Source organism: Schistocerca nitens, chromosome 4, assembly GCF_023898315.1.
Source record: "Schistocerca nitens isolate TAMUIC-IGC-003100 chromosome 4, iqSchNite1.1, whole genome shotgun sequence".
NCBI lineage: Eukaryota > Metazoa > Arthropoda > Insecta > Orthoptera > Acrididae > Schistocerca > Schistocerca nitens.
The window spans coordinates 913,304,202-913,327,116 of record NC_064617.1 but is presented as its reverse complement, the minus strand read 5'-3'; the positions used below and the strand labels follow the sequence as shown (position 1 = coordinate 913,327,116).

At 44.4% G+C, this 22,915-nt stretch overlaps 1 protein-coding gene across 8 annotated transcripts in view; it reads left to right on the top strand.

Annotated features, from left to right (window-relative positions):
- LOC126253494 (cytochrome P450 6k1-like) overlaps positions 1–22,915 on the top strand; it is a 482,739-nt gene that overhangs the window by 229,779 nt on the left and 230,045 nt on the right. For 3 of the 8 annotated variants that reach the window (XM_049954869.1, XM_049954871.1, XM_049954868.1), the window contains exons 5-7: positions 9,491–9,690; positions 13,526–13,747; positions 16,659–16,910. The exons of the other annotated variants lie outside the window; for them this stretch is intronic. In XM_049954869.1, coding sequence (XP_049810826.1) covers positions 9,491–9,690; positions 13,526–13,747; positions 16,659–16,910 — 674 coding nt within the window. The remainder of the gene's footprint in view (positions 1–9,490; positions 9,691–13,525; positions 13,748–16,658; positions 16,911–22,915) is intronic. 8 annotated transcript variants of the gene reach the window in all.

Here is a 22,915-nt window from a genome sequence, read left to right as displayed (position 1 = left end):
ATACAACATAACTTCGCTCCTTAAATACTTGCAGCTAAGCCTTAGTAGTTTCTCCTCATTAGCAGAAATAAACTTAACCACTTAAACACATTCCTAAAGTTCACTGCCTGCGCGACGTTACTTAGACGGCGTTACTACCGATTATGAAAATTAACAAAGCTTACTGTGCAATCAAGATGGAGCGACATTCTACTCGCCCATCCGGTTCAACCTTCGAGCTGTGTCACTGTTACCCCCAAGGGGCTCACCACACTTTGGTGAGCACGTGTTTGCTACCATGGGGCCCCACCTGTTTCAGCATCACTTCCTCTTTCTCTGCTTGAAACCTATAATTCGACTATCCGTCACTTCTTCCGACATTCCGGCGGATGGTCCTTTCGATGCAGACCGTGCCTGGACATGGTTCACCCTTTTAGTGCAGACCCTGCCTGGAATTGGTTCACGATTTTGGTCTTGATTTCTGGTTTCAGCCCCAGCGCTATCTTCACCTTCTATTAACGATTATATGGTACCCATTATTGGGTTTGACCTTCCATCTTTTCCAAATTTTACAGATTTGCATGTTGTGCAGTGAAAGTCGCTAACTGTGGTATATGCTCCACCTTTGTCCTTCCACCCTGGCACCCTCCCTTACAGTTGTCTTGTCATAGTATGCCCAAAACCCAGCTTGGTAGCCATCCCGTTCTGGGGGCGGGGGAGAGGTCGTCAAATACCTGCACGATGTTAGCCCCCTTCCATGCAGGGATCATACGTTGGTGCCTGCACTGCATACTCACCATGTATGCCATGCAGTATGACAGTGGCTGGGTGATGCCTAAGGGGAGAACCCCCATTCGGAACGAGTAGCCCCATGGCAGATAGTTAACACATGAAGCTACTTAAACTTTCTCCTGCTGGTGGACTCACGGTTCTAGCAGTCTCTAAGGATGGAAAGGCCATGTATGATGCAATTAAATACAATCCACATGGATTTCCTTCCGTGGCCACGTCATGGGAGGAACCCAGGAATAGATAACAAGGGGAAAAGTCCTTCCTCCAATACGTGGTCTGTACCAGACTCGATGGGGTCACCTTTATGGCCTCAAAGGCCACATTCAAGATAAATACAGGGACGTTGCAGCCCTTTCTAAAAGGAAGAGCGGTTCCCTTTTTATTGAAGTGTTATCTTGTGCCCAGTTACAGGCACTGCTCTCTTTTGAAATGTTGTGTAACATTCCTGTAACTGTCACTCCCCACAAGAGTCTCAAAATGGACCAGAGTGTCATCTTTCAGTATGATCTTTTTCATTCTCATCTGTGTGATAGGGTGTATACTTCATCTGTTGTGTCCAAAGGAGACCAAGAGAAAACAGAGTTGCTACTGGGGCCTTTATCTTGGCTTTAGATTTTGATACATTACCTGAGAAGTTCAAGGCGACGGTCTGCCAGTGTAATGTGAAACCCTATGTTCTTCCTCAAATGAGATGCTTCAGATGTTTTAAGTTCAGACCCCTGTCTGCAAGGATTGTGGACATCTGCTGCATGAAACATTCCTTGTATCACGCTTCCCCCCTCCTCCCCCCATCTGTGTAAACTGTGGCGAACTCCAATCTCCCTGCTCACGAGATTACTCCATTTTTAAGAAGAAACTCCAGAGGTATAAGACCCTTGACAATCTCATAAGAGGCCAGAAAAAAGTATGGGCATCTTAATTCGATACAAATGACACAATCTTACCATACAGGTGCAACATCGTCGCCTTCTCTATCGATGGTGCCTTCATCTGTTGGACCTCTTACAGTGAGCCCTCAGAGTTGCCCGCTGATACCTGCCCCTCCAGGAGATTGGGTGCCCTTCTTGTGTTCCACTGCACCCACTTCAGGCACATTGCCTCTCCATCTGCCGAGGACACTGGTCACCATCCTCCAGCTGAAGACTCCATATCCTCCTCTGGCTTCTCAGGCTAGGAAGAGGCACCTCAGAACTCTCCTACAGGCTCCTACAGGTCCACAGTCAGATTCCAGCTGGTGGTTGAAGGAACCACGGCTGCTGGCTGTTGGACTTCTCATTCTTCCTCTTGCCACGAAACCAAATTGGGGACACCTTTCTAATCATGGTTCCCAGGAACTCTAATGCCTGCTCTTCATGGCTCCCAAGGTTAATTTAAGAATCATACTATGAGAGGGTATCAGGTAGAGTTTGTGTGGATATGCTGGACTCTCTATATAGCGACCTTGTCCCTCTTAATATACCTTTGGGGGCTATAGCTGTTTGGGTAGGGCCCATCAGGATTTTACCATCTTTAACGTTTATCTCCCTCCCAATGATATCATGCTCCAGGATGCACTGTCTGCATTACTCTCTCAGCTCCTCCCACCTTTTCTAGTCTTAGGCAACTTCAACGCCCACTACTCTTTGTGGGGTGGCACAATGATCACTGGCCATGGTAACGACATTGAAACTTTACTGGCATGGGTCGACCTTCGTCTCTTGAACTCTATTGCCCAACACACTTCAGTGTGGCACACTGCAATTATTTGGCCATTGATCTCTCATTTTACAGCCCTGGTCTTCTACCATCTGTACACTGCAGGTTCCATGATGACCTGTGTGGTAGTAACTACTTCTCTGTCAACCTGTCCCTCCATCAGTGTTGCTCAGCTGGGCGCCCACCCAGATGGGTTCTCCATAATGCTGACTGAGATGGTTCACCTCTGCTGTTGTCCTTGGCTCCCCATCACATGGGAGCATCGACGCGGCTGTTTAGCATACAGTGGCAGCCATTCTTTTGGCAGCCATCAAGCCATCCTCTCTTCCTCATGATCTCCCTGTCATAAGATAGTACCATGGTGGACCTAAGGGATTGCTGCAGCCATTAGAGATCATAGGCAGGCTCTCCAACACCATAAACGGCGCGCTACACTAGAGCTCCTCACTGCCTTCAAAATGGCTCTGTGCCTGCTTTCACTGTCTCATAAAACAACAAAAGCAAAAATCCTGTGAATGGTACATTTACACTATTGGACCATATACATCTCTATCATAGGTAAAAGTAAAGATCAGATACCTTTACAGCGTCCAGTCCCCTACAGTTGTATCAAGTATTTCCTTAGATGGACTGATCCAGGCTCTGTCGCTGATCATTTTGCTGAGCATTATGCTTGTGCATCTGTGTCTGAGGCCTACCACCCCACACTTAGCACATAAAACAGCGAGTGGAGCAAATGCACCATCTCTTAGTACCCGCCATCTGGAACCAGATAATCCTACATTCAGTGAATGGGAATTCTCCAGTGCCCCAGCCCATTGTCCTGATACTCCCACAGGGCCAGATCACATCCAGAATCAAATGCTGAAACATTTCTCAGTGGATTGTCTGTGTCACATCCTTGCGCTCTTTAAATGGACATAGAACAAGGGTGAGTTCCCATCTCAGTGGCGAGTAAGCGGGATAGTTCCGGTACTGAAACCAAGCAAGAACCTCCTAGAGATGAACAGTTATCGCCTGATCAGCCTTACCAACGTTCTCTATAAGTTGCTCGACTGCATGGTGAGCAAGCAGCTGTGTTGGCTCCTTGAGTTTCAAGGCCTTTGGGCTACATCTCAGGCTGGTTTTCGCAAAGGCAGCTCCACTGCTGATAATTTGGTTCACCTGGACTCCACCACCCAGACGGACGGGCTTTCCACGTCGTCAGCATGTCATCGCTGTCTTTTTCGACATTCAGAAGGCTTATGTCACGACATGGAGTCACCACATCCTTAGTACGTAACACGAGTAGGGTCTCAAAGATCTATTCACCATTTTTGCCAAAAACCTCCTGCCATACTGTATGTTCCAGGTTCAAGTGGGTGCTTCACTCAGTACCCCTCAAATCCAAGATAACATGGTACTGCTGGGCACTGTGCGAGTATCTTCCGCTTTCTGGTGGTAGCTGTGAGGTCTTCGGTATCACCCTCCTTATATGTTGATGATTTTTGCTTTTATTATTGGCCCTTTATCATGGGTGTTCCTGAGAGTCACCTAAAGGGTGCCTTGCAAAAGGCGCAGTCATGGGCTCTCACCCATGGCTTCCGTTTTCAGCTCACAAGACTCATCCCATGCACTTCTGTTGCTATCGTACTGCCCAAACACATCCAGATCTTCTCCTAGTTGTGAATTGTAGTTGAGATACACCGCTTTTTAGGACTGGTTTCTGGTTCCCAGCTTTCGTGGCTGATCGCTCTATTCTTTTGTGGTTCTACAAAGCCTTGATTCTCTTACATCTTGATTGTGGGAGTCTTGTCTGTGGTTCAGCATCACCCTTAGCATTACGGCTGCTAAACCCCCTTCATGATTCTGTCCTTTTCCCTATAAGCGAGCTCCATCTCACACACCAGTGACCCAGAACTGCGCCTAAAGTTGTTGCACGCCTGCAATGTCTCTTTCCAGAAGTGTAACTCCCTCCACTGTCGCCTCTGGTGAGGAAGAAAGCGCATCTGCCCCCACACAAGGTTGCACTCCAACTTCGCATTTGTCTCGAAATCTCCATTGGTCCTGCAGAGTGCAGTTAACTCCGCTCTCTGCCAAACGGGTGCAGTGTGTTCACTGGTGAATTGATGGCCATAAAACTAGCCCTTAGTCATGTTCCTTCTTGCATTGGCAAGGGTATCCTAATCTGTAGTGACACCTTTAGCAACCTTCAGGCTATAGACTAATACTACTCTCCTCATCCACTGGTTACTGCTATCCAGGATCTTGGCTCACAGTTCCATGAAGCTGGATGGCCAGTCGTATTCGTCTGGACCCCCAGTCATGGTGGCATTTCGGGAACTGAACGAGCTGAACAGTTAGTCAAGCTGTCCACCGGGATGCCAAGTCTGGAAATGGGGCTCCCAGAACTGGACCTTTGGTCTTTTATACACCATCGACTGCTGGAAGTCTGGAACTGTGTATGTTCTACCCCAATCTCCCCCTACAAATTGAGGACAGTTAAGGAGACGACAGCCACATGACAGTCTTTCCTGCGAACGTCTCACAGGGATTTATCATCCTCCATAGACTCTGCATTGGCCACACTTGGCTGACTCATGGCCACATTCTCTGGTGTGAGAATACCCTTCACTGCTGATTCAAAGCCCCGTGACATTGGCTCACTTTCCCATAGACTGCTGTCATTTGGCTGTTTTGAGAGGGAATCACAATCTTCCTGGCACGCTACCTCTGGTGCTAACAGACTATGCCAAAACAGCTGATCTGGTGTTATGTCTCGCTCACAAAGGTAGTCTCCATTCATCCCTGTAAGGTAGTTCATTCTGGCCTCATTGTCAACCTGAGAGGTTGGTGGCACCCTCTCATGTTCCCCCCCCCCCCTCCATGAGTGCCTTGGCAGACCTTCCTCGGTGTCCCAGCCTGGACTCTACCTTTCCACCTTTTTGTCCTCTTTATTCCTTTTAATTTCCTGGTTTTAATACCTTGCCTTGACTGATCTTTTAACGACTTGCCTGTGCTGTTTTTTTTTTTCAGGATTTTATATATGGCTTTTTATTGTGTTAGCTAACCTTAGCCTTTCCATGATTTACCTTTCGCTTCCTGCCTTTGACGACTACTCCTGATTTGTCACTTAGCGGATGAAGGGACTGATGACCTTGCGGTTTAGTCTCCTCCAGTCCAAACCAACCAATCGACCTGTGTCTATCTTGATAGTGGCGTATCACCCCACTACTCACGATTCTTGGTGGCAGTGAAGTGAAACACCACAGTTTCCAAATATTTTCAATTATAATGATGTGGCAAAATTGATGGGAAGGCAATATGCCCATATACAGATGGCGGCAGTGCCACATACACAAGGTATAAAAGGGCTGCGCGCTGGCATAGCTGTCATTTGTACTCAGGTGATACATCTGGACAGGTTTCCGACGTTATTATGGTCGCAGTACGAGAATTAACAGACTTTGAACGTGGAATGATAGTTGGCGCTAGATGCATGGGACATTCCGTTTCGGAAATCGTTACGAAATTTAGTATTCCACGATCCACAGTGTCGAGAGCGTGCTGAGAATATCAGATTTCAGGCATCACCTCTCATCACGGACAATGCAGTGGCCGATGGCCTCCACTTAACGATTGAAAGCAGCGCTGTTTGCGTAGAGCTGTCATTGTTAATGGACAAACAACACTGCGTGAAATAACCGCAGATATCGATGTTGGACGTACGACGAATGTATCCGTTAGGACAGTCCGGCTAAATTTGCCGTTAATGGGCTATGGCAGCGGACTGTCAACAAGAGTGCCTTTCCTAACAGCACAACATCGCCTACAAAACCTGTCCTCGGTTCGTTAGCATATCAGTTGGATCATACACATCTGGAAAATCGTGGTGTGGTCAGATGAGCCTCGGTTTCAGTTGGTAAGAACTGATGCTAGGGTTCGAGTGTAGCGAGACCCGACGAAGCCATGGAATCAAGTTGTCCTTAATGGTGTGAGCTATGTTTACGTGGAACTGACTGGGACCTCTGGCCCAGCTCAACCGATCATTCTCTGGAAATGCATGTGTTCAGCTACCTGGAGACATTTTCAGCCATTCATGGACTTCCTGTTCCCAAACGACGATGTTTGTCACTGGGACACAATTATTCGAGATTTGCTTGGAACCAAATTCTGGGCAACTCGAGATCATGATTTGGCCACCCAAACCTCCAGACATTAACCTCATTGTACATCTACCGTACGTAACCAAGAGTTCAGTTCGTGCCCAAAATTCTGCACTGGCAGCACTTTCGCAATTATGGACGGCTATAGACACAGATTTGCTGAGTATTTCTGAAATGGACTTCCAACGACTTGTAGAGTCAGTGCCACATCAGTTGATGCACTAAACCAGGCCAAAGCAGGTCCCATATGACATTAGGAAGTATCCTATGACTTCTGTACATCATTCACTACGACTGACCGACATGGAGACAAACTATAAATGTTACTTTAATTACTTTAATAAACACTGCAAATTCTCTACTGTCCACAACAATAAAACTCAGCGTTGACTGTTTAACCTTTGGCCTGGGTGCACTTCTGGAGTCGTCCACAGGATCCAACGTGAAAGGGTGGAAACTAGGTCTTATACTCCGAATCCTTTTTCAGTATCCCTGCACCAGCTCCTCCACTTTCGAGACTTAGCTCGCCGTGCTGACTTGCAGTTCTGGGTACAATGGCTGCTTCTACCCCCGAATGCGTTGTCTTTTTTCCTCGCGCTTCAGCCGCTGGCGATTAAATTGTGGTAGGCTCCAGGAATTAAAATTCAAATATTTCCTCTACGTATACTGCGATCCTTATTCTGTTTTCGCTATTCTTATTGTAATATAATACTGCCTCAGTTTTCTAGCTAATTTCTTTTCTTAATTATTATACCTAATTGTTTAAGTCATTTACTTATCAATTTGTGTGTCGCGGTGTTATGTTGCCATACTGACACCTCTCAGGTTAACTAACTTCTGTGGGGACAGGAAGGGCAACTGCCCACAAAGACGAAGTAAAATAAATTTGGTAAATAATGAAAAACCAGAGGACTCTCGTTGAACGTGATTAACTATACAAAAGAAAAAGACTCTCTGAGATAACGGTTATCTCTGCTGTAGAGCCTACATGTATGTGGAGGTATCGTTCATGCAAATGATGACCTTGATACCACAGCACTGGGAAGAAAAATTTCTTATTGTACCTCCAAACCGCGTAGTTGACGACCCTTATCACGCCCTGTGAGCTCCAGTTTAGTGCTCTGTTTGTTCGTATGACTTCGCAAAGGCTCTTGTGGCGCCTCGTCTTTATTGTAACACTCTGGGCAGACCTAACTTCCAAAGTTAGTAGCTCTCTGTGTTTTGAAGATGCCCGAGTGACATACTTTATTTAATGTAAGCCAAACCAGACCGGAATTACTGGTAAAAGTATACTGGCGTTGGTTACTGGACAACAGCCAACCCATCGAAAGAATACAGGAACAAGCGCATCGAGATTCAATGTCCAACCCGAAAACAGTTCCACAGCATCAGTAGTCATCAGAAATGCTGGTGGCAGCAATGTCTGGAATACACGGGCTGACAGTACGACCTGAGGTGTTTGTTTTTATAGGGCGTCAGTAGTTAATGTAGTGGTGCTGCTTGGCCCAGGGTATCTGGTTATGACAGGGAACACTGTATGCATCGCGAACTGTGAAGCTCGGTGACCCTATCGATAGTGACACTACTGATGTCGAAGGAGGTAGAAATATCCCTCCTCCTTGGAACCCAGGCAAGTGGTAAGAAATTGCCGGGTTTATGTTGAGGAACGCAAAACTGCTGCGACAATTGGGAAACAAGAGCCATGCTCTCTTACGTAGCTTTTCATGGATCGGAAACGCCTGTGTCATAATGGTCCAGAACCTCTAACAGTGTAGGGGAGATGCGACAAAAGAAAGTGGGTGCTTTGTAGGTATGGTTATCCATTCTGGGAGGCAACCAGTGAATATGTATTATAATTCGAAGCTGGTTCTTTTTGTAAGAGGGCTTTTTTTCAGCCTCCAACTGATCGCGAAATGCAAACCACGGTAAAAACAAAAATGCTTCATTTGTAACATTTAGCTACACATTCCAGTTGCTTCACTACATAGCCACTGCTTCGACTTAGACATTTGTCGTAGCGTGGTACCAGTATTCCAATACCCTAGTAATAAAAGGTAGTCGCCTGTGATTTCTGCCAATTGCGTAAGCTGGTCTGTAGCTCGTTGTCTGTGCAAAAATGCTATGCTCGTAGGCAGCGATTCACTTGAGCGAAGAAATGAAAATCAAGGGAAGCCAGTACTGGATAAATGTATTCTGGGTGATTTGCTCGCCACGTATTATGCTGTCTCAACCCATTTGCACAGTTTTTAACTGTAATACTTGTCTAATTGGGTTAAATCTATTACGTACGATTATAGCCGTTAATGAGTAGATTACGACAGTATTTTAAATTTTTAAAATTTGTCAGTAATTGATGAGATACTGAAAACCAATTTTTTTTGCCACTGGGAGCCATTAGATAGACAACGTACAACTGTACTGATGTTGATGGACCTGAGAATACCTAAAAAACGAGTCCAAAGGAACCCAATAAAATAAAAATTTGACCATCCACTACACAGATCCTCTTTAGTTCTCATTGATTTTTTTTAAAAAAAAAAAAAACTTCCGCGTGCTGTCGTTCCCCTCCCAATACCGTGGAGCGCTGGGGATTAATTTTCATTGTTTCTGGACCATGCCGAAGGTCACGCACCTCTGGGAGCTCAAAGTTTCTTAGCGGAGTACGAAGGGAAGTCAACCTTCGTTGGCTTGGTAGAGACATGGTGAATATGGTTTTTCCTACCTAGGGAGTGGCGAGCGCCGACATTCTTCTGTAGCCGCAAGCTCTGGGCATCCTTCAGTGACTACGAAGTGGCGCGGAGGTGAAACCTTGAGTGACACAGGGTACATTTTAGGAGTTGTTGTATTAATATTAATTAACTGTTACTTTTCCTTTGCAGGTTAAAAGGCGGACCGTCGGCAGTCAGCAAATATTTTCAGAAAATGGTTGTAGACACTGTCGCTTACAGAGAGAAGAATAACTTTAGACGGAAAGATTTCATGGATCTTCTTATTCAGCTCAAAAATAAGGGGTTCGTTGATCCTGACAAAGGACAGGCAGCGGAGGGTGAGCAGCAGAAGGACATCGACACTACCGACAGTAAGTTGTTCTGTTTTATTGCATTGCGGCTTTGTGGCATATTCACAGTACCAGTGGACTTGCGGTAGCGTTCCCTCTTCTCGCGCGTGGGGTCCCGGGTTCGATTCCCCAGATCGGTCAGGGATTTTCCCTGCGTCGAGATGACTGGGTGATGTTGTGTCGTCTTCATCATCATCATTCATTCCCATTACGGTCGGAGGAAGGCAATGGCAAACCACCTCCGCTAGGACCTTGCCTAGTAAGGCGGTGCGGGTCTCCCGCATCGTTCCCTACGCTCCTCGGACTATGGGACCTCATCATCATCATCAATACTTCCTGTTGTTTCTAGGTCTTCATTGTCTATAGGAAGAGGATGTGGCAGGCGGAGGTAAAACGATGTACACCGTTTGTTTAAGGGTCGTATAAATCCTGTTCCATGTATTTTCAAGTTCTACAAGTTATCTGCTGCACTCCTGTATTGGATATTGGGAAAGAGTCCAATGTTTAGCTAAACACATATACGAAAATTCCTAAAACCACAAACAGGACATGCCAGTCGAACCGTCGTGAATGGGTCGTTAATTCTATCCTAGACTCGATCACCTACGTGTCTACTCAGAGATGAGCACTTAGGTATAAAAACGTACAATGTGCTTATTATATAAACTGCTGTCACATATCACACACTCGTAGCTTTCCAAGTAGTGTGCTACGACACAATATTTTTCCTCCTCAGCCTCATTTATTTCTCGGATTTAGGGCTATGGGCTTTTAGGTAGAAAAGTGTCTTGGAAGAAGCAATATGAAAATCTCCATTCCCAAGAATGTAACTATGTACGAAAAGTACAGTTAGGAAGTGTTATTTAAATTTTACACGCTGTATCTCCTGATAATTTAGCCTGATTAATTCTAGAAAACATTTAAGGAAATTCAGTTGCAGCAGGCAATTGTGTCAGGTAATTGTGATGCAAGTTACTGTTATATCTTAGCTTTAGTCTGGCCACTGACAACAAAATGAAAGGCACAGCTTGCGCAGAATAACGTGGCACTTGTACAGAAACGCAGGCGCGTCATGTGTGCTGGCCGATTCCAGCCAGTCTTTCCGAAAGGGGTGACATTCTGTTGCTGACCTGCTCGCATTAACAGTGCTCGATGCTGTCTCTTTACAACATACCACGACACCGCAATCTTCACAGCAGAGTATGTTCTTCATAATCATGCACGTATGATTATACACAGAATTGGGGAGAAGAGCAATATGTGGCACAACTTGACTAGAGGAAGGGTCGGTTGATAGAACACGTTCTGAGGCACCTTAGGATCACCAATTTAGTAGTGGAGGGAAGTGTGGAGGGTAAAAATCGTAGAGGAAGACTAAGAGATGAATATGCTAACCAGATTCAGAAAGATGTAAGTTGCAGTAGTTAATCGGAGATGAAGAGGCTTCCACAGAATAGAGAAGCATGGGAAACTGCATCAAACGTGTGTATGGACTGAAGACCAGAACAACAACACGATTATATCTGATGCCACGAGATTTTCTTCGGAGAAGCAAACCAGAAAGCAGATTTGTGTGACGTATCGCGTAATCGAAATTTGGCGGATTTCTTTTAGTACTCGTGTGAATAATTTCACACTTTTCTTTGTTTAGGGTCAATTTCCCCTTTTCCCACCATACAGATATCTTATCTAAATTATTTTGCAATTCGTTTTGGTCATCTGATGACTTTACAAGACGATAAGTGACAGCATCATCTGCAAACAATCTAAGACGACTACTCAGATTGTCTCCTATGTCGTTAATATAGATCAGGAACAGTGAGAGAGCCTAGAACACTTCCTTGAGCAACGCCGGATATTACTTCTGTTTTACTCGATGGCTTTCCGTCTGTTATTACGAACTGTGACCTTTCTGATAGGAAATCACGAATCCAGTCGCACAACAGAGGCGATATTACATAGGCAATCAGTATGGTTAGAAGATGCATGTAAGGAACGCTGTCGAAAGCCTTCTGTAAATCTAAAAATACGGAATCAATTTGACATCCCCTGTTGATAGCACTCATTACTTCATGAGTATAAAGAGCTAGTCGTGTTTTGCAAGAACGATATTTTCTGAATCCGTTCTGACTATGTGTCAATAACTCGTTTTCCTCGAGATACTTCATAATGTTCGAATACAGTATATGTTCCAAACCCCTACTGCAAATCGACGTTAGTGATATGGGCCTGTAATTCAGCGGACTACTCCCATTTCCCTTTTTGGCTATTGATGTGACTTGAGCAATTTTCCATTCTTTAGGACGGATCTTTCAGTGAACGAGCGGTTGTATATAACTGTTAAATATGGAGCTATTATATCAGCATACTCTGAGAGGAACCTGACTGGTATACCATCTGGACTGGAAGCCTTGCCTTTATTAAGTGATTTAAGCTGCTTTGCTACACCGAAGATACCTACTTCTATGTTTCTCATCTCTTCAGTTGTTCTTGATTTGAATTCAAGAATATTTACTTCGCCTTCTTTGGTGATGGAGTTTCGGAAAACCGTGTTTAACAACGCTGCTTTAGTAGCATTACTCTTACTCATCAAAACAAAAAGGGGGAAAAAAAAGAAACCACCATAAATAGACTTTTTCCTCTTCTGACGTTGCCTTCTACGTATCATCAAAAAAAATCTCCAACTATGAATCTACACACTATTTACCAACGCTGCTCGAACACCATATCTGTCTTGAGAATTGAAGGAAGCTCTTGTTGCTATCTTCCAGTGTTATATGTCACAAACACCAATGACACAATGTCACAATGACACAATGTCACACCAATGTCACAAACACCAATGACCAGGTCCGATAATACTCTCGATAAAATTTACGTTGACGATTTTATTACGGACAATGGATCATCTTGTAATTCACCACTTAAAAAAAAAAAAATTCTTCGCAGTTAATGTCCAGATATTCTACGATTCACTTTGAAGACTGCTTGTAGCTAAAAATATGTTCTAATGTGTGTGAAATCTTATGGGACTTAACTGCTGAGGTCATAAGTCCATAAGCTTACACACTACTTAACCTAAATTATCTTAAGGACAAACACACACACCCATGCCCGAGGGAGGACTCAAACCTCCGCCGGGACCAGCCGCACAGGGCTTGTAGCTTCTGTGGTCCGTGTTATCTTTTGTGGGTAGCTCTGTCGTCACACCTGGCTGAGTCAGAGTACGACACATGTAACATAGTTACACCCACTGTTAATATACGTTTATTAGATCCAAGTTTATCCTTTCCGTAATTTTCCTTAAAGCAAATAAAATTAATCAGCAGTTAGACGTTCCGACGGGTGGAAAAATAGTAATAACACGTACTGAGATGAGACTTACAAAGCTGGATCTTACGTTATATGGTGGATCGTATCTCGGATTTGAACTGAATTTATTAATTTTTTGCTTTCTCCCGACCTCTCAGTAATTCACCTACCTAGGAATTTTCACTCTTAGTTATATGTAGTCCGTACGTGTAATCGACAATACTAATATTATTTACTTTCATTTCACTATCGAATCACGAAACAGTTAAGCCCTGTTAAGGCTACACTACTACCTTAATTGTTGGAGGTGTATTTTAAAAGAAATTGCGCAGGCTTCAGTAGAATAAAGCACTATCTCAAAGGAGCTACAGTATTAACTATTTCACCAACGGATGTGCTATGTCAGACGTGATTGGATAACACTGTCTCAGATCATAATTTTAGGCTCTAAAATGTTTCTGATCAATTTCATACGAAGTTGACTTACATCAAATGACATTGCCGTTCACATTTCCATGTTTAAGTATCGACCTTCTTTTTGCAGAATTATCGATGGGAGACTTGGCTGCACAGGCGTTTATCTTCTTTGGGGCGGGCTTCGAGACGTCTTCGACAGCGACGAGCTTCACTCTGCACGAGCTGGCTTTCAACCCTGACATACAGAGCAAACTACACGATGAAATCGACACAGTGCTCAGGGAAAACGAGGGCGAAATTACTTACGACGCCATCGCCAGAATGACCTACCTTGACAAGGTTTTATCAGGTAAGGAAAAACAATCTTTAAATCGTAATTAGCCATCAGTTCTGAAGCGTTTTACCTTCTTTTCAAACCATTAAAAGAACAACCTTTTGTCCAAAATATTTTGACACTTTGTGTTGTTTACTCTTCATGCACAGACAGGACAGAATAAAACGCATCCTCAGTCAGAGCAGGGGGGGGGGGGGGGGAGCGGAATTGGTGGTGCACAGGGGATGAGTGTGGGAGGGCTTTGGTTCTTCAACACTTAGATCATATGGCGGGAGGAGAATGGAATGTCACAAATTAAACGCTCCGTGAACGTCTATTTCTTCACAGAATGGGCAATAGCTGGAATTTAAGTATTGTTTGGTGAACCATCTCATCGCTGAACAGATTCACAAAAATCGTGGAAAAAAAATTACAAGAAACTGTAGAGATGTCTATGTGTGGGTTAAAGTAGCCAAACTTTTAATTAGGCTCAGATAACAAGTAAGTGATGAGTACACGAGGAATGTGTAAGAAGGATGAGTAAAGAAACTGTAGAAATAATGTGAAAATGACAGTAATTTCATCGGGAAACCTTGAAAGAGTAATATGTAAATTGAACGTGGGGGGGGGGGGGCGGGAGAAGGGAAAGGAATTACTGATGTCAGCTGCATCAGGACAACAGGCGGAATCAGGGGCGACTTGTGAAAAAGTGTACCGAACCAGGGACCTCCAGCTTTCTGTGCAGGTGCGTTAACCACTGCGCCACCCGGACACAGTTTTTATCGCAACTGCGCGCACTATCTCGGCACGCCCCATGGCCGACTCAAACTCCCACCGAGTGCCATCTATCCGCAGTCCCTGTCCAGTTCCTTCATGTTCGCTACTCTACGCAGGAGATCGAACGGACTTGTGCATCCGCACTGAAGAAGGTGGATCGGATTCCTCATCTGTTGTTGTGGTCTTCAGCCCAGAGACTGGTTTGATGCAACTCTCCATGATACCCTATTCTGTGCAAGCTTTTTCATCTCCAAATAACTACTGAAATCCACATCCTTCTGAAACTGCTTACTGTATTCATCTCTTGGTCCCCCTCTACTATTTTTACCCTCAACGCTGCCCTCCAGTACTAAATTTGTGATCTCTTGATGCCTCAGAACATGTCCTACCAACCGATCCCTTCTTCTTGTCAAGTTGTGCCACAGATTTCTCTTGTCCCCAGTTCTGTTCAGTACCTCCTAATTAGTTACGTGATCTGTCCATCTAATCTTCAGCATTCCTCTGTAGCACCACATTTCGAAATCCTCTGTTCTCTTCTCGTCTCAACTATTTATCGTTTATGTTTCACTTCCGTACATGGCTACACTCCACAAAAATACTTACATAAATGACTTTCTGACACTTAACTCTATTCTCGATGTTAACAAATTTCTCTTCTTCACAAACGCTTTCCTTGCCATAACCAGTCTACATTTCATATCCTCTCTACTTCTACCATCATCAGTTATTTTGCTCCCCAAATAGTAAAACTCATATACTACTTTAAGTGTCTCATTTCCTAATCTAAGTCCCTCAGCATCACCTGATTTAATTCGACTACATTCCAATATCCTCATTTTGCTTTGTTAATGTTCATCTTATATCCTCATTTTAAGACACTGTCCATTCTGTTCAACTGCTCTTCCAGGTCCTTTGCTGTCTCTGACAGAAATACAATGTCATCGACAAATCTCGAAGTTTTAATTTTTTCTCCATGGATTTTAATTCCTACTCCAAATTTTTCTTTTGTTTCCAATTTGCTTGCTCAATATACAGACTGAATAACATCGGGGATAGACTACAACCCTGTCTCACTCCCTTCCCAACCACTGCTTCTCTTTCATGCCCCTCGACTCTTATAACTGTCATCTGGTTTCTCTACAAATTGTAAATAGACTTTCGTTCCCTGAATTTCACCCCTTCCACTTTCAGAATTCAAAAGAGAATATTCTAGTCAACATTGTCGAAAGCTTTCTCTGCGTCTACAAATGCTAGAACTGTTGGTTTGCCTTTCCTTAATCTATTTTCTAAGAGACGTCGTTGGGTCAGTATTGCCTCGCGTGTTCCAACATTCCTACGGAATCCAAACTGATCCTCCCCAAGGTCGGCTTCTACCAGTTTTTCGATTCGTCTGTAAATAATTCGCGCTATTATTTTGCAGCCGTGACTTATTAAACTGACAGTTCGGTAATTTTCACACCTGTCAACGCCTGCTTTCATTGGGATGGGAATTATTATAATCTTCTTGAAGTCTGAAGGTATTTCGCCAGTCTCATTCATCTTGCCCACCAGATGGTAGAGTTTCGTCAGGGCTGGTTCTCACAACGTTATCAGTAATTCTAATGGGATGTTGTCAAATCCTCATCTAGGCGAATCAATTACGTGAATGCATGGTGTCTATTCTTTCGGACATGTCTTAAACAACAGACACCACGCATTCATATAATTGAAAGAATAAATTCGTAGTTCCAGACCGTTCGTTGACCATAGCGTTACCGTTCTATGGCGAAGCCTCGTGACGTTGATAATTGGAAATGATGATAAATGAGTGAGTTATGTTAGCTTTTGGTACCATTCAGCTCGTGGCCTACCGAAGGAAATACTGTCTACCACCAAACATCTCCGGGGTAGACCCTATTTATTGAAATAATGATCGCCAGTGACAGCCAGAAACTGTAGGAAGCAATGCACAAATCTCTCTTGCCAATGTGACATGACGGTTTAATGCTTGATTTAAAAAATCTTTTCCCTGCCACATCTGCACTCTATGGCACTGATTCACACAACTATGGCGTTCGACTGAGAAACAAGCGATTAGTTGCCTGGCGTGATGGAGTATGCTATCTTTTTACCAGTCCAAACAGTCATGTTGCTTGCATTATAATTTCTTTCTTTCTATTTTTGTTTCCAGAGTCTCTCAGGAAGAACCCACCATTGACCACTCTGATCAGAGAGTGTAACCAAGATTACAAGATTCCAGACAGCGACGTCGTTCTAGAGAAAGGAACTAAAATAGCGGTGTCTGTGCTGGGCCTTCACCGTGACCCCAAGTATTACCCTGACCCTGAACGTTTCGACCCTGAGAGATTCTCCGAAGAGGCCAAAGCTCAGCGACAGCCGTATACCTACCTGCCTTTTGGGGATGGACCACGTAATTGCATAGGTACGTACGTTGTCGGATGCTGCCTGCTCTAAGATCGACACTTACGTTAACTCGGATTTTTAGTGAGTCGATTCCTCACCTTTGTTCGAATCCTGGATCGGTTTGGGCTTTATCACCGTTTATCTCAGAAAAGATGGAGCACAAAGTGTGTAGCCATACTTACAGATTACATCAGTACAAAATATGTTACCCCGTACGAATTTTTCCAAGCTACAGAAAGATTATAAGGTCTTTAGACATGACAGTGAGTGGAAATGAGGGTAGCGAGGTAAGACTGTTATGCTTACAGTTTACATGCCGCAGTAGTGACGATCGCTTCCCCTACCAACACCCAGTCTTCACAGTTGGTCGCCACCCCTAAATCTACCTCATCAGTCACCACCTAGCGAACAAGCGATCAGTCACCGTCCTCGTCCTGTGGGAAAAGTAGTAAACATTTCGATCAGTGTTCTATGCTGTTAAACAGGAATTTTTGTTAATGTCCCTGGATACTATCTGTTACGGAAAGGGAGGTACAGGGGTTGGACAAAAATTCCAAAACAGAACACATTACTATACACACTAAGATAACAGAAACGGCGCACCACGAACGAGTAATCAGGATGGAACAGAAATCGGTAGATGTAATATACATGTACAGAGGCACAAATGATTATAATTTCAGGAAAAATGCCCAATTCGTAATTTATTCGAGAAAAAGACCTTCCCAAATTGAGCAAGTGAATAACGCGTTGCCACGCCTCTGCCGCTTATACCACCAGTTATTCAGCTTGACATTGATTGATAGAGTGTTGGACGTCGACCTACAGGATATCGTGCCTCATTCTACCCAACTGGCGCTTTATGTCGTCAAAATCTCGAGCTGGCTGGGGGGCGCTGCTCATAATGCTCCAAACGCTCTCAGTCTGGTATCTCACCACTGTCCAGGGCGTGTCCAGACACGTTCTCACTGGTCCTCAGGCGCAGGTCGAAGTGGGACACATCACTGAAGACAATTTTACTCCAGTCAGGCCGGACATGTGTCTCGAGATTCCAGGCCAAAGATGTGTCTAGAGGCGCCCCAGACAGTGGTAGGATACCAACCTGAGTGTAGCACGCCATACGGCGCGACAACCAGGAGTGACGCTCTGGGGTGAAATTTCTTCTCACAGCAGGATTCCTTTGGTTGTCATCCGTGACACCTTTACAATACTGCGATATGTCGACGATATTCTACGCCCCGTTTAACACTGCTTGTTTTCGTGCTCGCCAAACCCCACCTTGGCAAACAAGGTCGCCGGATTTCTCCCCAATTGAGAACGTTTGGACCATTATGGGCACAGCCCTCAAATCAGCTATGGATTTTGACGATCTAACGCGCCAATTGGACAGAATTTGACGCTATATCCCTCAAGAGGAAACCCAACAAATCAATCAATCAATGCCAAGCGGAATAACGTTTTTCATAAGGCTCAGAGGTGGGACAATGCGTTATTGGCTTGCTCAGTTTGTGAATCCCTTTTTCTTGTACAAACCGACCATTTTTTCTGAAATTGTAATAGTCTGAATGAGATTTTCACTCTGCAGTGAAGTGTGCGCTGATATGAAACTTCCTGGCAGATTAAAACTGTATGGCGGACCGAGACTCGAACTCGGGACCTTTGCCTTTCGGAAGCAAGTACTCTACCATCTGAGTTACCCAAGCACGACTCACGCCGTGTCCTTACAGCCTTACTTCCACCATTACCTCGTCTCCTACCTTCTAAACTTTACAGAAGCTCTCTTGCGAACCTTGCAGAACTAGCACTCCTGGAAGAAAGGATATTGCGGAGACATGGCTTAGCCACAGCCTGGGGAGGTAGGTTCGCAGGAGAGCTTCCGTGACGTTTGTAAAGTAGGAGACGAGGTAATGGCGGAAGTAAGTCTGTGAGGACGAGGCCTGAGTCGTGTTTGGGTAGCTCAGATGGTAGAGCACTTGCCCGAGAAAGGCAAAGGTCTCGAGTTCGAGTCACGGTCTGGCACACAGTTTTAATCTGCCAGGAAGTTTTGTTATAGTATATTTGTGCATGTAAAACACATCTACCAACCTCTGCCCAATTCAGATAACTCCTTCGTGGTGCCTCGGCTTTTTTCCCCTAAGAGAGTACATTGTAGTAAAACTGTTGGCCTACTAAAGAAGGTCATTGAATGGATAAACACAGATCTTATACCATTCTTCCTGTAAAACAGTAGCAAGCTCAGGTAACGACGATGGAGGAGTATGGCGATCAGTCTATCCAAAGTAGACTACAAAGGCTCAGAAATATTAATATCTGGTAGTTGTGCTGCCCAGGGGAGCCGTGGCAATTGATTCTCGTGCTTAAAAAACCAACACTGGACGATGTGAGCTTTGTGGAACAGCGTAACAATTGGGTATCAGACATTGTACCATGGGATCAGCCAAAATCGTCACATAACCCTTGACAGTAATGCGACCTTGCAGAGTAACCATGGGGTCCGTGGAATACCATCATATGTCTACATCTACATCTACATCTATACTCCGCGAGCCACCTTACGGTGTGTGGCGGAGGGTACTTATTGTACCACTATCTGATCCCCCCTTCCCTGTTCCATTCACGAATTGTGCGTGGGAAGAACGACTGCTTGTAAGTCTCCGTATTTGCTCTAATTTCTCGGATCTTTTCGTTGTGATCATTACGCGAGATATATGTGGGCGGTAGTAATATGTTGCCCATCTCTTCCCGAAATGTGCTCTCTCGTAATTTCGATAATAAACCTCTCCGTATTGCGTAACGCCTTTCTTGAAGTGTCCGCCACTGGAGCTTGTTCAGCATCTCCGTAACGCTCTCGCGCTGACTAAATGTCCCCATGACGAATCGCGCTGCTTTTCGCTGGATCATGTCTATCTCTTCTATTAATCCAACCTGGTAAGGGTCCCATACTGATGAGCAATACTCAAGAATCGGACGAACAAGCGTTTTGTAAGCTACTTCTTTCGTCGATGAGTCACATTTTCTTAGAATTCTTCCTATGAATCTCAACCTGGCGCCTGCTTTTCCCACTATTTGTTTTATGTGATCATTCCACTTCAGATCGCTCCGGATAGTAACTCCTAAGTATTTTACGGTCGTTACCGCTTCCAATGATTTACCACCTATGGCATAATCGTACTGGAATGGATTTCTGCCCCTATGTATGCGCATTATATTACATTTATCTACGTTTAGGGAAAGCTGCCAGCTGTCGCACCATTCATTAATCCTCTGCAGGTCTTCCTGGAGTACGTACGAGTCTTCTGATGTTGCTACTTTCTTGTAGACAACCGTGTCATCTGCAAATAGCCTCACGGAGCTACCGATGTTGTCAACTAAGTCATTTATGTATATTGTAAACAATAAAGGTCCTATCACGCTTCCTTGCGGTACTCCCGAAATTACCTCTACATCTGCAGATTTTGAACCGGTAAGAATGACATGTTGTGTTCTTTCTTCTAGGAAATCCTGAATCCAATCACAAACCTGGTCCGATATTCCGTAAGCACGTATTTTTTTCACTAAACGTAAGTGCGGAACCGTATCAAATGCCTTCCTGAAGTCCAGGAATACGGCATCAATCTGCTCGCCAGTGTCTACGGCACTGTGAATTTCTTGGGCAAATAGGGCGAGCTGAGTTTCACATGATCTCTGTTTGCGGAATCCATGTTGGTTATGATGAAGGAGATTTGTATTATCTAAGAACGTCATAATACGAGAACACAAAACATGTTCCATTATTCTACAACAGATTGACGTAAGTGAAATAGGCCTATAATTATTCGCATCTGATTTATGACCCTTCTTGAAAATGGGAACGACCTGCGCTTTCTTCCAGTCGCTAGGTACTTTACGTTCTTCCAGAGATCTACGATAAATTGCTGATAGAAAGGGGGCAAGTTCTTTAGCATAATCACTGTAGAATCTTAAGGGTATCTCGTCTGGTCCGGATGCTTTTCCGCTACTAAGTGATAGCAGTTGTTTTTCAATTCCGATATCGTTTATTTCAATATTTTCCATTTTGGCGTCCGTGCGACGGCTGAAGTCAGGGACCGTGTTACGATTTTCCGCAGTGAAACAGTTTCGGAACACTGAATTCAGTATTTCTGCCTTTCTTCGGTCGTCCTCTGTTTCGGTGCCATCGTGGTCAACGAGTGACTGAATAGGGGATTCAGATCCGCTTACCGATTTTACATATGACCAAAACATTTTAGGGTTCTTGTTTAGATTGTTTGCCAATGTTTTATGTTCGAATTCGTTGAATGCTTCTCTCATTGCTCTCTTTACGCTCTTTTTCGCTTCGTTCAGCTTTTCCTTATCAGCTATGATTCGACTACTCTTAAACCTATGGTGAAGCTTTGTTTCCGTAGTACCTTTCGTACATGATTGTTATACCACGGTGGATCTTTCCCCTCGCTTTGGACCTTAGTCGGTACGAACTTATCTAAGGCGTACTGGACGATGTTTCTGAATTTTTTCCATTTTTGTTCCACATCCTCTTCCTCAGAAATGAACGTTTGATGGTGGTCACTCAGATATTCTGCGATTTGTGCCCTATCACTCTTGTTAAGCAAATATATTTTCCTTCCTTTCTTGGCATTTCTTATTACACTTGTAGTCATTGATGCAACCACTGACTTATGATCACTGATACCCTCTTCTACATTCACGGAGTCGAAAAGTTCCGGTCTATTTGTTGCTATGAGGTCTAAAACGTTAGCTTCACGAGTTGTTTCTCTAACTATCTGCTCGAAGTAATTCTCGGACAAGGCAGTCAGGATAATGTCACAAGAGTCTCTGTCCCTGGCTCCAGTTCTGATTGTGTGACTATCCCATTCTATACCTGGTAGATTGAAGTCTCCCCCTATTACAATAGTATGATCACGAAACTTCTTCACGACGTTCTGCAGGTTCTCTCTGAGGCGCTCAACTACTACGGTTGCTGATGCAGGTGGTCTATAGAAGCATTCGACTATCATATCTGACCCACCTTTGATACTTAACCCAGATTATTTCACATTCGCATTCGCTAATAACTTCACTGGATATTATTGAATTATTTACTGCTATAAATACTCCTCCACCATTGGCGTTTATCCTATCCTTGCGGTATATATTCCATTCTGTGTCTAGGATTTCGTTACTGTTCACTTCCGGTTTTAACCAACTTTCCGTTCCTAATACTATATGCGCACTATTTCCTTCAATAAGAGATACTAATTCAGGAACCTTGCCCTGGATACTCCTGCAGATTACCAAATCCTCACCGAACCGCCCGCCATGCTTCACACTTTTGAGACATAAACTCACCCAGAAGTTGGAAGGAGTCTGGAACAAGACTCATCCGATCAAATAACTTTCTTCCGTTGCATCATACATGGCGATTCGAGAACATGTCTCCACACAACCCCCCTCTTTCGCCCTTTTCCCGCGTACGCTTTCATTCTCGTCAGTTTCCGCTGCTAATTGAGATGCAGTGTAGACAAATCTTGCACTCGGACGCCCCTTCAGTCTGGAGAACAAAGCGGCCGCTACTAACTGTGATACGCCATATATAGAAATGTTTCGGTAGTGGGACGTCTGGCGCCCCTCTCAGCTTGGAGTCCCAAGCGACGGCTGGTGACCCTTGGGTTGTTAAACCGACTCTGGCTACGCAGTCGAACTTTTATAGCTTCGGCGCATTTTATTCCGTGACGGGAATCCGTATCACTGATGAGTGATTTCGGAAATCCATTGGGCCCTACAGTTTCCTGCTTATGGAGCTCCTTTCGTTTTGGTGATAGCAGGGTCCGCTAGTGCGTCATTGAGTGCGATAGTGACGTTTGCAGCTCTTGTCACCTTATTTTTCGTCACCATCCTCTTCGATGACCGCCCGTCACGATCACTTAAGACACACCTTTGGCAACGTTAGTACTCACCGGATGATGTTTTTCCACTTTCCCTATACGCCGTATAAGTCTTCGATATAGAGCCTCTTGACACACCAAACAC